Here is a 16028-nt window from a genome sequence, read left to right as displayed (position 1 = left end):
CACACAGTAGTAGTGTCATCAGAAAGCCTGCCTAGGTAGTTGCTACTCTAAAAGAACCAGTGAACTGTTTCTTCCTTTATGGTTGTGAGTTCAGTCGGGGGTTCTTTTCACTCAGAAATGGTTGATGTTGTCCCGCTTGATGGGTTTACGTCAATATGCTGCAGTCTTTCTGGGGACTGTGAATTAGCATTTACTATCATTAGTAAGGTCTCATTGTTGTCAGGATGTTTACTCACTGATTAAATTATCAGGGTCTAGTGGGTTTTCTCTTTTATCGTGATATGAGAAAACTGCAACAATGGCAGTAAAGTTGCTTTAGAATAATGAGCCTGAAAAGCTCTGTACCAAAAGAAATGAGAATAAGACAACTTGATTCAAACATCAAAGTAATCAGTGTATCTTTAATTTACAATCTCTAAGAAATAAACAATAACAACACCTATTAAAAAAGCAATATCCCCTAAACAGGTAAACAATTACATGTTAATCTCAATCTGTACTGTACAAATGAGAAAAGTGCACCTACAGCAAGGCACAAAAAAAGCTTGTATTTCAATATTACAGGCAGTTTGCCTAACAGTGGTGAGCCTGATCCTAGACTGAAGAAGATATGCACTGAAAAAACACCATTACTCTAGGGCTAGATTTAATCCTTGGCCTATAAACTGTGCTGTATTTCTGTTTCTTACAAACTACATATTAATCAACTGCTAATTTTGAGTCTCTTCTATCACAATGTTGACACAGTTGCACACAGTGTACATAATTGATTAAACATAATGGGCTGGAGAAAAGTTTAAGAACAGCAAATTAAATTCACATCAAAATTTGTTGCAATAAGAGGAAATTCTTCTTTACGAACAAAGTCAAAATCCTGCCTTCCCATGTACAAAAACTACAATGAATGTCTCAGGAGGAAAAACATATAATCACTATCAATATTATACATTGATAAGTGGTATCCAAGATCAAGCAAATATCTATGAAGGATAGAAATCTCTGACAGCATATTTAAATGTAATTAAAACAGCAGCTGATATTGTAAATCTGTTGGATGTTGCACAATGAAGACTGCTGAGCATAACCTTTGACCCTTTACAGTTTGGTCCCGTTGTCAGATCAGGGTCATTTGTCGAGTACTGAATTGGCTAAACAGTGATGTTTTTATGTCAACATGAACTATTGTGCAGTTATTGCTGTTACTTACTAATCCAGGCACGACACAGCTCAAAACAACAAAGCTACTCAACAAACTCTTTTTCAAACTCACAGTGGGGGGGAATTAAATTAGTTTTAAATGCATTTACCAGAAAAACAATTTATCTGGTCAACTATTCAGAAAACATGAATTCATTTTTCAGAAGTATAAGGCACTAGCATCTACAAGATCTTTTTTTTTTTTTTTTTTTGAGAAAAGTGTAAATATTACCAAAACGCTGCAGGAAAATGTTATCATATAAAGCCACAAAAAAAAAAAAAGTTTAAGAAATCCAGATTCTGAGAAACATTAATTCACCCTTTTAACAGTGCTTCTACTAGTCCTAAGTTGTGTCCTGATGGAGGAAATGACCATGTCAAGTAAAAGTAAGAGTGAGCAGTCCAGGGTGAAATGAAAGCCTATACATTTTTGAAGCGATAGCAGAGATTGAAAACATTTTCATCTGCATTTTACAACCCACTGTTGTGGATAAAATCACTCAGTCAGATCCCATAACAACACAGACGACATTTAAGATCTTTCAATGACTTTGCTTTGATGCTCAAGTATTTTCTCCATTGATTTCTCCCTCTTTATGGTCCTGTTCTGCCTCTTCTTCCTGCATGTCACCTTGCTCCCCATTGAACTTATCAAGAGCCCTTTTGGAGAATTTGCTGTTGGGAACTGCGGTGGCTTTGCGTATGATGAATCGCGCCCTTCCACGCGTGAAGCTCCCCCGTCCTCGCCCTCGGTTGTCTGCCCACTTGCACTCTACCTCACCCTCTCTGTCATCGTGCTGAAAAGGGAAAAAAAGGATGTTTAAAGCAAACTTGACAAAATATATGTGTACAACATATATGAGTGTGATTTAATCAGAAATGGGAGACATTCATGAGGGAAGAGATCTACCCTACCAAGTAGTATTTTCTGCTCTTTGGAGTAAATTCTGGGTCCCACTCGTCATTTTTTGGTTGCATTGCCATGTTTGCAGGGTGACATTGTGAACTGTTTCCCTGATAATTCCCTCTCCAGCCCCTTCCACGAATTCTCACTTGCTGTAATTTGAAGAAGAAAAAAAAGAGATTGTAAAGAACCAAAAACTCCCCTCTTCTAATCTCTTCAAAACAACATGAGTTTGACTTACAAATCCTCCACGTGGCCTTCCTCTTTCAACAGGTCCAGGTGACTCCCTTTGATCCAGTCGAGCCCTGTTAAAGCTTTCATCTTTAAGATCAGACTTGTCATCGGGCAAGTCTTCTACTTTTTGGGAATTAGAGGATGAGGAAGACGAGGATGAACTGGAGCGAGAGCGCTTCTTCTTACTTTTCCTACAGGGAGAAATTTTACATGCAAATTTTCCACGTGCTTAGCTGTTATTATTAAGTGTAATTGCAGATAGTCTCAAAAAATACAAAACATAGGGCATTCACACATACTTTGATTTCTTGCGGCATTTGGAGAGGTTTTCCACAGATCTCTCTGTACTAGAATCTGGGGAATCTCCCTTATCTCTTCCCCGATTCTGATTATAATCTCTTTCATGGCTGGAATATTTTTTACGCCATTCAATATCCAAACGAAGGTCCATTGGATCGCCCTTTTTTCCCCCGCCGTCCTGAGCAAATCAAAACAGAACAAAGACCGTGGACAGACTTTGGATTAGCAAGTAGATGCTATCAGTCTGCTCTCAGCCAAGCTGGTTTGTACATTTTAATAATAGGGTCCATGGGGAAAAAGGGGTAAATACCTAGGTAACAGCCAGCTGGCATGAATACAACCAAGCCATTCTGGAGTGAGTTTTCCAGTGCACTTTACGGGCCAAACTAGTTTTGCATTTTTTTTCTTTTCAGCCTATTATCTAAAAATCTCAACCATTTTTTCCCAAAGCATATGTTTTTGGATTATTAAGGCTGTTTTACCATAATACGGTATGATAATCAACTTGCAAAGACTTGACCTGAAGGAGTAATCCATCAGCATTTAGTCTCAAACCTCCTCACTGGTGCGTTCAAGTGCTTGAAGGAAATGCTAGCAACCCAATCAAACAACATATTTCATCATCACCCATCCTGCCTTGTTTGTGTAAAATGACTTCTAGCAGCCACATTTGTAGATGTTGGTATCTCAGTGACAAGGCGCATTCATGGCAATTTAAAAACAAGTGTTTCAAAAGTTTCAAGTCACTGCTATTTGATTATCATACCATACTGATATGAACTGAAACCAGTAGCTGTATGGAGGGTGGGAAATCAATCTAAAAACTTTCAGGTATGCTTTGGGAAATAGTTGGTAGTAACTAATGTATATCCACTTCATAGGTATTTGGTTATGACATGCAAACCACCATTATGGCATTAAGAAGAACAAGAAAATACAGTTGTTCACGCTAATTTGAGTTTACTCAATTTAACGTTTTTTTTGTTGTTTTTGCGCTTCATGTTTACAAATGCGTCATCATATGTGTCCATGTGCATCAATAAAGAAATATTGTGAGGGTTTACTCAGAAAGTTAAGCATGTAAATACAAGCACAGGTGCATTTATTGCTTGCTGTTGGTTATTTCCGTTCCTAGTTTTTGTAAAGGATACTTACGAAGACAATTTCTTAGAGTCCTTTGAACAGCTTGGGCACAGCAGCTTCCATTTCTGACCTTATTTGATTCATTAGCCCTGGTCAGGCTTGTGCCCACAGTATAACCAATTCACCATTTGTGGAGGTGGTATATAACAAACAACAAAGTCAAAGTGCCATATTTTGCATTTGCATTTTCTTAGACTTTGAGCATCTCCTTTCAAGGAAAGCCACAGGCTTTAAGAGAGCGCAGTCTAAAGGCATCTGGCTTGCTCACTGGATTGCTGTTGTTTGTTTTTCCAACATACTTCATACTGCAAAATATTCAGTCACCTTGTAAGTGCCCTCCTCTGAGCTTTTCATCGCCTCAAAAAGTTGAGAGTGTTTCTTAAAAGCACTTGGTGAAACATCAATTCTCCTGCAAGAAAGGAACACAATTAAGAAAAAACAGTATTAAGATTGTACAGGTGTAAGAGGAAAACACACTCTGAGGCACACCGAACAACAAACACAACATAAAACAGAAAAATAAAAGAAAAACTGGTGGGAAAATAAAACTGACCTCCACAGAGCATGAGAACAAATAAGCCAAGATAGTCTGTTGATTTTCAGGTAGGAAAGGTGAGAGAAATACCTGAAAGCTGTTAAAAGAGGAGGTGAAGCCACAGCACACTGAAGGTGAGAGGGTCACTCAATAGGCGACTCTACCTGTGTATCTCTGGGCTTTTTCTTTGCTTCATCATTTCCTTCTCTGCGGCTCGTCTTTGGTACATGGTGAATCTCTCGTTTAGAGTCATTCCAGAAGATGGAAAATGCTGAGCTGTATTGAGAAAGAATATTTAGTTATTTGTGCTCTTCCTTGTTATCAATAACATCTCTGTCCATCTGTGATGGCAAATATTGACTTGTCAAATATAGAATATTCTCATCTCTCTATCAGTTTTCTTTCCAGCAGAGGCATGAGACATGGGGTACAATTATTATTATGGCAGAGCTTTGTGTTAGAGCTGCAACAACACATCGATTAGTCGATCTGAAGAAAAGGAATCTCACTCAACTATTTTGATAATCAATTAATAGTTAGACATTTTTGGTTATTGTGTCTATAAACAATTTCTTAAATTTAGTTTCCAGACAATTCACAATGTCAATATACTGTGATGCTATCAAAAATGAATATGTCGAGTAACTTCAATGGCCAAAGAAAAAGAAAAACGTGTTATTCAAGATGACAAATGCTTATTTCATTACTCAAAGATAGATTGATCTGTACTGAGAATAATAAGTGAAGACATGGCTTACAAAGAGAGGACTCACCTTTAATGTGGTGAACGATGGCGACAATGTGTTGAGCAAACAGCTCAGAGGGACTCCTCTGTAACTGGGCAGCCTGAACATGTTGAAAGATGGAGCGAAACTCCTGATCCTTTTTTGAGGACTGCACAAGATCCTGAGACAACTGTCGCTCCTCAGCTAAAATATCAGAAGAGCTGAAAATGGGGACAAGCATTTTATTTAGTCCCCTGCTTGTCTATAGATATTAATAGAATTCATGTTGCTCTTGAATTAAATAAAAACCTTCAAACATAAGAAGCAAAAGTGCAGTTAATATTGCAAAGTTTATAGCTGGATGTAGAGATTTGACTGCAGAGAGAAGTATGATTGCTCACCTTATGAGGCTATCTCCAAGGATATCCATTCTGACATTAAATTTTGCTTCCTGTTTTCTTGAGGACATGAGAGGTGAGTCCTCAACCCTGATCATAAACATCTCTCTGTCGGAGTTCCTCCTTGGTGGTGGTGTAGGTGATGGGATGGAGGGAGATTTTACCATATTTCTGGCTTTACAACTGGACAGTTCCTCAAAATTCCCTGCTAACTCCCTCTTAGCAAATGCAGCAGCAATGGCAGCTGCTTTGTCCGGCTTTCGACTGAGATACATCTCCTCTGCCATGGCGCCAAGGTCACTGTTAGCTACCTGTGAATAGGCCACATTCTGCCATTTGCCTAAACACCCCTCGAACATTTCTCGGGTTGAGTTAGTGACCTTGCTCTTTGGCTTAGAGGACTCATCCCCATTGTGCCGGTCTTTCTGAAGTGACTTTAAGTTGGGCATTATGATCATCTCTTCCTCTTCCTCAGCATCACCAGACAGAAAAGGAGAAGCTTTCAAAAAGCTGCTCAGAGACACTTCATCATCAGTGTCCTCTTTGTGCTTTCTGGACACTGAGTCAGAGACAACTGCGGATACTTTGCCGTTTATTTTGCCTTGCTCCATAGCCATATCATTTTCTTCTGCATTCTTGCCATTTTCCAAAGAAGATTTAGCTTTTTTATTTTGCTCCTCCAAAAACCTAAACAATGACAAAGAGATGTTGTATCTCACTGGGCATGCTACTTGAGACAATTTAAAGAATTAAATATCAAATTATCATAGTTAAGGTTGCTTATGTTATCTCCAGGTCTTGGATTAATGGTGTTTTCTGACAAGTGTCATATTGGAGCCTCTACAAACAAGATTTTCTAAAACAGTTGTGACATATGAATGTTTGATAAGTCTATGAAAACAATGCACAAGACAAATATTTGACTTCCTCTAAATTTCTGAACCGTACTGTAGTTTGTTAAAGGTGCAGTGTGTAGAATTAAGTGGTATCTAAGTGAAAGAACCTGGCAGAAATGGAATATAATAGTCATAACTACTGTGGCCCAGAACTGACAAAGCAAACACAGGCTCTAAAGAGGGTCTTTCATGGCCCCCATAGGTTCTCCCATACTTCGATGGGGAGGGCGAGGGTAGGGGTATTAAATTGGTGGCAATCACTGCTAGATGCCACTAAATCCTACACACTGGTCCATTAAGAAGCCCACAACTGACTACCAAAAGCTCACAAAGCCAAGAAAAACATCATTGTGTGGCCTAAAATGTGTGTTTGAAACCATCTAAAAACTAAACAATAATGCACAACATGTCATCAACAAAGTTTAATAAAACAATGTCATAATATAGCTGAGAAAGGAAGAGTAAAATCAGCCTTACTTTCTGAAGGCAATGGAGATAGCTGTTTTATCTCCATCGGGGTATTCTTCACTGGAGAAGAAGTCAAAGCTGGAAAGCATTGGATTTAGATCTTCCTGTGAGGGTTTTTTTGTAGAGGATGAATTATGCACCGTCGGCCAGGAGGGGGCTCCATTGCTGATGTCATTTGTGTTTTTTGTGGAAGGACTAGACTGAGTAGTATGGCTATTCTGACCAACAATACCAACAGAGCTTGCCAGAGGACTGGCTCTCTTTGGACTACTGTTGCAGTCTGTCAGGCACTGCCAGTTCCCCTCAGTTTTCCCACTGCTTGCACCTTCCTTGACTTCCCCTGCCATTACGCCAACCAGCTCCATTTGCTCCCCATCTCCCCCTCCTCCCTTTTGGACTTCCTTGGAGGCTGAGAGATCCTCTTTTACATCTTTGGAGTTTTGGTTCAGAAGCAACAAGGCTGGCCTGCATTTTGGAGAGGGGGAGTGTGAGGAAGAGGACGAATGCTGTGAGTGTCTGGATAAGGGTGAGGAGGATCGGTCAGACTGACGAGACTGGCTGTGAGGGGGGCTTCCTGAGCGTTTCTGGAAGCCGTGAGATCGTCCTCGTGAATGGTTTTGCTGCTGCTGCTGTTGCTGCTGGTGTTGCTGGTACTGATACTGTTTTTGAGGGTGCTGCTTGTAATTCTTCCAGTTGGGGCGGAAATTATTGTTGTTGTAGCCACCGCCCCCACCACCACGTTGGTAGCGTCCACGTGGGAAGTAACCCCGCCCTCGGCCCCTGAAATTGTACGGCCTCCGGAAGCCGCGGTGGTAGCCCCGGAACTCCCGATTGTTCTGGTATCCCCTTGGATATTTCTTCTCCCGGTTGTGAGCTGGAGAATGAGATCTTGACCGTGACCGAGACCTAGAGCTGTGAAAAAATTAAAGACAGAAATCACATTATTATTTTCCAAAAAGTTCAAAAGATACATAGCTTTTCTGATCTCTGACCCCATACAAAGCAACACAATTTCAGTTCTGGTACCACTTCATACAGTAGTTGGGCAGCTGCATGTATACACACACATTTTGACATTAAAGAGTATGTTTCTGTTTATCAGTGTCCAAAAACTACCACTTATGAATCCACTTTGATTCTGTAAACTATGAAAACATCCAGTAGTGTTGAATACATTTTATAGGCACATATCTTGTGCAGCCTGCTCAATATACTTCAACTGTATCACTGATAAGCAGCACAACAATGACCGCTTTCACTGATAAATTAACAATACAAATACTACTTACTGTAGCACATTGCCTCTTTAAACCATTCTGTTTACTTTTCCTGCACTGACACCAACAATGTAACAAGCATAACAGGCTAACCAGTGGCCTAACATACGGATGATCCACACTTTAATAACATAAATTTGCATTGCACAGAAATGCACATGCTTCTGGCAGCCATATATCAGTTGGAATCAGTAAAACATATATTGGTATATAGAAGAGTTTCTTCATGCATGAGAGAGAAAATGAGGAAAAGCTGAGATTTGGCAGTGTGGTGCTGAACCAGGCTGCAGGATCAGACTAGTCCACATGGTGGCTCTGCTGCTCTTCTGCAATATAACCCGCTGCAGCACTCCAGGCTGAACATTTAACATTGTCTTCGAGTTATGACACTGTATGTTCACTTCTTCAAATCAGTGGTTTAATCAGCCCAACATGCTCTTTTTCAGCCTGACCACATTTCAACACAACTTTCTACTGGTATCTGAGATAAGGTAAGATTATGAATGTCTCAAACAAATGTCTAGACATCAAACTCAGTTCTCAGTTCAGTTCTGCAAGTATTTTTTAAAACCACTACAACAGTCAACAAATAAAAAGTAACAAACTGCTCAGTCAGTTTCCCAATGAAAATTGTGTTGCATATAAAGACTACAACTCAAATTTAGTACAGTATATAAATGTACAAGTCTGGTGAGATATTACATAGTATACAATTTATACACAGATCAAAGCTAAACACATTCTTCAATCCTAAAAACAAGCTAAAAAAGCACATAACTCACCTAGTGCGTTTTTTCATTGGAATACAGAGTGATTAAAGAAGGCAGCGCACTAAGCAGCACTGCACACTCACAGTGCGAGCTACAGAAACTACATCTCCTCTGAACAGCTCTAATGGAGAGGGGAGTCACATGGACCATATGAGGGGGGAAAAAAATACTCCTACTCAAATCCTTTGACTCTATGCTTGCCAGATACAAGAGCTAGCCAATCAGTTCAGAGAGGATTTATTAAAAGATCAATTAGACACAGATTGCTGTTTGGATCATTGCACCGAAATGTTGCAGATATGAGCGCCTTAATCATGTTTCAATTTAAAGCCAATAACACATTATAACTTCTCTTTTTATTCAAGTGACAAGTCACTAAGACAAGTTGTGACAGTTCTACGTCTGTAGTTCTATGGTCCCGTTAGATGTTAAAAGTGAGGCATAGTGTCAGTAAGAGAGATGGAAATGTAATGAAAAGTCGTTACTGGGTGTAAGTGTAAATGCGTTGCTTTTTGGGGTGTTTGTGGTGTTCATGTACAACGTATGCAAATGTATGCATTCAGGCTTAAAGTAATAGTGAGACCATAAAGCTATTTGCACATGTGCGAGGTGACTTCAGAAAGATTCCTTCCACGTCCCTTCTTTATGCTAATTTTAATGTGCTGCAACACTGCCAGGAAATGAGCTACCCTGCCATTTTACTGCTATGCCACAATCACACTGCCAAAAGCAGCAGAGGCATCAGAGTGAAGCCACATTTTTTTCTTATAAATACACAAATACAGCAGATAACCACACAGTCAATGCACTTTTACTTGAGCAAAGCAATGAATAACAAATGCTGCCTTGATAAGCCTGATAAAATATTTTCATGTGTGGCTGTGGTCAAATAATATGTAAATGTTTCCCAAGAAATGCAAACTGCAGTAATATTCACTCTAAGTAACTTCACTAGCCGGCAGCTAAACTAAAAACATCTCAAAACATCAATTTCCTCTGGACACAGAAGCCTTCTCCAGAGCTTGGGTAAGACCCAAATCCATTAATGCGCTACACTGGTATTGATCTCTCATATGAGAATCAAACTCATAAAGTCCAGGACAAGACTAGGTTTTACAGATGGTAACAACATATCTGCAGCTCACAGGAAATCCTGATTATAACAGAACACAGAACTCCTTGTTGACAATTTCTCCACAAATAAACTTTCTGGATATGTACTTTTTGTAAACAGCACATTTCATTTCAGATTTACTAAAATCTTAATGGAAAAGGTGTATAGCAAAAGAGATGGCATGTGTCAGAGTTGACATCTATGCATGATGAGACAGTGATTTGACTACTGCACCTGTTGCTAGTTTCTCAATCTTCACGATGACCAACTTTGTTGGGTGACAGTAAATCACACCGTAATAGGCGTCAATGCAGTCTTTGTTCATATGTACTGTATAAAACCTTTGAAGACTCAGTTAATAAACATTGTTTTAATAAATCTTGTCTACCAAACAATTTTTCTAAAGCTCAGGACAGATAACAGTGTTTTAATTAATAGGGGTGTCTTTACCAATACAGGACAATGCAGTTGATCTTTACCATGAAAACACAACACAGCCTATTATTTGTCAAAGAGGGTAGTTCATAAAATTAAAATCTACCTGTAACGATGCTTCCTAGATCGGGATCTGGAGTGACTTCTGGAGTGAGAGGTGGACCGGGATCTTGACCGGGACCTTGAGCGGCTCCGAGACCGAGAGGCTGATTTTGTGGATCTGGACATCACTGCAGACAGCCCACCTCAAACTGTCACAAAAGAGTTGTACATCCAGGTTAGGATTTTGAGGAATGTCAGAAAACAAACAATGTTTTTGCAGAAAACAATAATTACTTTGTACCTTTTCAAGGTACTGGCAGCAAATAATGAGTATTGGCATGTGGTGCGACAATGGCCGTGTGAAGTGAAATTAATTTAAGGAAAGTTGAGAGTCAAAAATCCAAATCCATGAAACAGAATATCCAACAGAGATAAGCCATCAGAGGTGCACTTCAAAAACAATCTTCACGCAAAAGCTGAGTGAGGAAACTGAACAGCTGTGAAAAAGGAAGAAGGCAATCTGCCGTGGTGTAGGGCATCCAAACAGAACCAGTTTTATTTAGTCACTGATCATTTGCATAGAGGGCAGTCTTATGTCAGTCATATGACTGCTTAACTATTGAGCCCACAATAAAATACAAATATAAAATTACAGTTATCAGTAAGTTATGCCATACTGTTTTAATATACTGTACATTCACATGGTGATTTACAGCATAAATGAAAACTGATGATAGAAATATTTGAGCCTGCGTCTCTGTCTGTGTGTGTGTGTGTAAGAAAAGAAAGAAAAAGAAAAATGTTAACCCAGGATGTTCAGTACTATTTTTCTCATTCGTCAGTGCCGACCACTGTAATTCCTTGAAGGATGAACCAATGATGAAACAATTCAGTCTTCTTTGAAGCTTCATTACTAATTCACACTTTTAACGTCTTAAATATCTGCTCTCTGTTTCCACTTAGTTTAAACTTGGAAACTCAAATTCTTTCACTGAGAAGGTGACAACTAGAGAAAGTTAATGACAACAGATCTGGATTAAAGTATTTAGCACACTGTGCATACTATGGTAGTGTGAGACCATATTATGTTGCATGTCTGTCAAGAACAACAGGTTTCAGCTTAGTGCTGCTATGTTTAATGTACCAATAAAGCTATGTTAGGACTCTTGACAGAGGATTATTAAGTCTAATTTAGATCTACAAAAATCTACCCTTTGCTGTACAGTAAATGTTCTCCTTGAAAATGCTTTTGATTACTTTACATGAACTATTAACTACTTTGGCATCTAAAGCACCTCTTTTATCTAGTTGTCAGTTTGCTTAAATGTTATTGTTAGAAAAGCAAAGGTTACTGTAACTCCACATGACTAGTCCATATATAATACTTAATCTCCCTTTCACCCCACTAGACTAATGGTGTGTGTGTGTGGGGGGGGAGAGGGGGGGGGGGGGTCATTTCCTCAGGTTAATGATCTGCTGTGGATGCTACTGTGGACTACTTGTTCAGTGCACATACACCTCAATAAACTTCTAACTTCAAAGACTGTTTTTTTTCTGTACTTCTCCAGGGCTCTACTTGAATACTTTCAAGAGTATTAATGCAATCTATAGCAGGAGCATCTCGTTCTCGCCAAAGTCCACAAGGCATTATCTGTGATATATGATCCCCTGAGTACAGTAAATGCCAGGGATCAAATAATTGATCTTTCATTATGAAAGTGATCTTCAGGGACTTTGGAAGGAGGAAATTGCCGAATACACATGACAGGGATTTCAAAACCAGCGCACGCTATCACATGGTGGTCCCTGTGTGTATCCTTGCTACTATTTTGGAGAGTATTGAAATGGATCCATCATCCCCCCGCCTCCTCACCATGCTCTATGAACGTCCCACTCTTCTCATTCCTGGCAGCTTGTTGTTTTTGGCTTTTAGAGAATAATTTCCTGAAGGCCCAGCCTCAACAGACCGTCAATTTAGCTTACTGTGCACATTTAAAGAATGGCATTCACATGTGCCCGTTTCCAGCATGTGGTAGCCAAACAATAAAATAAATACATTTATGATTTACTTTTGTATACCAAAAGAGTTTGGCCTTGTAGGCAGGTCTTGGGCAAAAGTTTAATTCTCAAAGATTATTTTGAATTTGTAGTAGTAGTAGTTGTAGTAGTAGCAATAAAATGTTTAAAGGTTTTATTATGCTTTTTGTGGTTTTTGGCTATTTTTATACTGTTATGATGTCAGATATCTATGGTTAAAGGTCCAAAACTTGAGGTGAACTCAAGTAAAAATGCACCATGAAAATCAAAATCTAGGGCTTCAACCTGCTCTGTTGCTTCGTTTGCAGTGTTACCTACTTATTCATGTTGACGTCAGATTATTTGCGCATTCCACCAAATGAATGTCCGTTCTTTAAAGTTTGTTACGAAGGTTATTTGCGTTGCACAATTGAAATTTCAGATCAGATTGGGCCTCAAACATGTATAAATGTATTTGAAATGTATAGTTTTTGGCTAGAAAACATAAAAAAAGTGAAATCCTTCCAATACTGTTACATAGCCTTCCTCTTCTGAGAGGCATCTTCTCGAAGCTAACCAATCAGAATATAGTGGGTTCAATGGGAGGGGCGCCTGGAAGAGACAGGAGCTAAAACGACTTGTTACAGAAACAGGATGAACTGAGGGTCTGCATTAAGGGCTTGTATAAACAATATACACCTGGAACTGTGCACAATACCTCTCCTGTAAAACTACTACATCTGTGTTTCAGACATTTTCATATGGCTGAAAATAGTTTCCTTGAAACTTCCTTTATGTGGGTGTCAGCAGGCACTGCGTAAAGAACAGCTATACAAAGTTAAGGTTTCCCAGCAAAAGTGTCTATTACATTATGATGGCTTTAGTAATGCAGAGAACCTTATTTTGAACCTTAAACTGTGAGTATATGTATGTATAGTACATCTGTATAAAAAACTGGTTTCTGCCTCCTGCATTCAATATAAAAACTAGATGGTAGAATTTTACATTGGGATCTTTTTCTATAGACTCACTCTGAACGCATGATTGATAACCAGCTGCAGCTGCACAGTGTGTGGTCGGCAGTGTAATCACCAAAGCAGTCAAAAAGACTGTGGCAAGCTTAGTCTTTAATTACTCACTACTAGATTTACGTACACAAATGCTGTTACTGGCACACATGCACACAAATGCACACACACACCTCTGAGTATACATGGGAGGACTCTCAATTGATTACATTTTTTCCTGAATGACTGCTTCCTCTCCTTTTCTAAACCATCCTAAACCTGAACTAACTGCTTTTCCCCTCTGCCAACCTCATCTATGTTCCCATCAATCACTGAAATGACGTGACTATTAATGACCCCACACTTGTCAACACTGTATCAAATGATGCACTTGATAACGCAGTCACAAATGGCTGCACGGGACCAAGAAAAACATGGTCTAACTTTAGTTTTCCTGCTTTCAATATTTTATCAGGCACATAAATCATCAGATAAAGGATGTTGTTATGATCACAAAGTACTGTCCTGATAAGTACAATACCAGTTGACCCAAATTAAACTTTCCTTGGTCACCCTGTTTAAAAATTAAAGTGAGGGACAAAAACCATGAATAAGGAAATATTAACCACAGCAACATATCCACATACAAAGTGGTTATGGAAAATAATCCAAATGACATGGTATGATGATGATGACATAGATGCATTTTGAATAAAGAATATTGAATGACAAAGTGATTCACACATGGAAAGAAATTCAAGAACATGCACACACGATTAAGAGTCCCCATGGAGCAGAGAACGACAGCTGTATAATCCTCATCACCTGTTTATTTCATGTAACAGCAAAAGTAGCTCTTAACAACAATGGTCCGGCAACTCGATACAGGGCTCAAAGAGTACGAGAAGAAACACTCCTCTCAATCAACTGGCCTATCGTTATGATTGGGATGCCACAGTGGCAGCTGGAATCACACTTGCTATCTATATGTGCCCCTGAGACACCCTGCTCACTATTTCAGAAAAGCCACAGCAACTGTCATTGGCACAATGTTGGGTTATTGAAATGTAGCAATGCCTTAGTTTTCCCTCAAGACAGTTCACATGTTGAAGCAGTTAATGGATAGCTAAACCAGCAGCAGGACTGTGAAAGACAAGATAAACTATACAGCTTCCTCCTCGGGTGATTAAGTGAAAACAACTGCCTCTGAATAGACTGTTTCATTCACTGAACTCTGGCTTTTCATTGTCTTTCATTCAGGTCTTCAGGGAGCTACTGTTAACTGGTTGAAAGAAAAACAGATGACCTCACGCAGAGATTTAGTACAACATTATTCTTTGCTTATCATTTACAGTGACAAGTGAGAACACATTTCAAATTGAACTTGGCCATGATCCAAGTTTTGGCTAACTTTTCCTACTATTTCCGGAAGGATACCTTTTTTAACCATTTGAAATAGTATATAAGGCACTGCCACACCACTGTGTGGTTTCTATGATGCACATTTAGGCTTCTTTTGAAAGGAAAATGACACAGCAGAGTGTCACTAAGGCATCCTCACACCAACATGCTTCTCAGCTGTCTGTCATCACCATGTTTGTGGAACTCTGCTGCATACATGAGAGAACTCATCAGCTAAAGGTCCTGTCTATTTTGGTCAGTTGGAAACAGCCTGGCAAATGATGAGTTATAGTGCTATATTTCCAAAATACGGACAGTTGTCATTTGTGTTTTGGAGTCTCTGCATGAAGCTTAGACACAATTGGTGTTTATGTTGTCCATTATGAGTGGCATGTTGTTTAACTGGAATACTACTTCAATTTCTACTGTGGAGGCACCAGTTCATTTAATTCAGTGAAGAGTGAGACAACAAATAAGTTCCATGTTGTCCAATGTTGCTGTTATTATATGTTTTGTGTGAACAGAAATGGCACAACAATGTTAAAATAATTACAATAATGTTTGAGCCACATGCACACAGCACACTGATTTAATTATCAATATACAAAAGAGAAAACAAAACTGAATGTCTTGTAATGTGACTTCAGTCCATGCAAGCATAATTAAACACAGACACACCTTTTGGGTGTACTTTTTGGCAGCTTGTATTTGTTAAACAGGATTGACCTCTACCAGGATCCTGTAAACCAACATGAAATTGCACGATAACGTTCTCAAACTTTCTTTTTCGACACCAGTGGACCGCTGAAATAGATTCACGTTAGACCACAAAACCCACTTAGATAAGCATTTATAGTAAACTCATGTTGAAAATACTATTCTTGTTGCTATGACTGGGTAGCCTTGTTCCAGGATTGCAACTGTTTACCGTAGGTGGAGTTCAACTTGGTGAAACCTGCAATCACAACAGTCATTCTGTCATTGGCCCTACCACTAAAAACAGCAGTCAAACTCTTGGTCAAATTAAACAACTCATTTAACTGTGTTACTCCATGAATCTTCTGGTGGTCCAAGGATCCAGGATGGAAACTACTGAGCCATTACAGCGTTTCCAAGATATAAATGTTGACTCAGCATCACAGCTTGAACTTCCAGCAAATTATTCA

At 39.1% G+C, this 16028-nt stretch overlaps 1 protein-coding gene across 1 annotated transcript; it reads right to left on the bottom strand.

The window, feature by feature from the left end:
* Positions 1–1476: 1476 nt before the first annotated feature.
* Positions 1477–10624, bottom strand: thrap3a (thyroid hormone receptor associated protein 3a). The gene is made up of 10 exons (XM_053327567.1): positions 10503–10624; positions 6810–7712; positions 5440–6123; positions 5087–5259; positions 4478–4589; positions 4103–4187; positions 2635–2813; positions 2343–2526; positions 2113–2253; positions 1477–1994 (listed from the first exon to the last, which is right to left on the bottom strand). The coding sequence occupies exons 1-10, from the start codon at positions 10622–10624 to the stop codon at positions 1761–1763; spliced, it is 2817 nt and encodes a 938-aa protein (XP_053183542.1). The 3' UTR covers positions 1477–1760.
* Positions 10625–16028: the final 5404 nt, after the last annotated feature.

Source organism: Scomber japonicus, chromosome 10 (genome assembly GCF_027409825.1).
Source record: "Scomber japonicus isolate fScoJap1 chromosome 10, fScoJap1.pri, whole genome shotgun sequence".
Lineage (NCBI taxonomy): Eukaryota > Metazoa > Chordata > Actinopteri > Scombriformes > Scombridae > Scomber > Scomber japonicus.
The sequence above is the reverse complement of the archived record's forward strand: the minus strand, read 5'-3'. Positions and strand labels throughout refer to the sequence as shown.

What these genes read in the sequence shown, in the direction of transcription:
- thrap3a (XM_053327567.1), bottom strand. Translation starts at nt 10,624, where the DNA reads ATGTCCAGATCCACAAAATCAGCCTCTCGGTCTCGGAGCCGCTCAAGG. An exon ending in TCTAGGAAGCATCGTTACAG is followed by an intron (nt 7,713 to 10,502) that starts GTAGATTTTAAT and finishes ATTTTTTCACAG; the next exon opens with CTCTAGGTCTCGGTCACGGT. An exon ending in CAGAGGAGGGCACTTACAAG is followed by an intron (nt 2,814 to 4,102) that starts GTGACTGAATAT and finishes TGATTTGCTCAG; the next exon opens with GACGGCGGGGGAAAAAAGGG.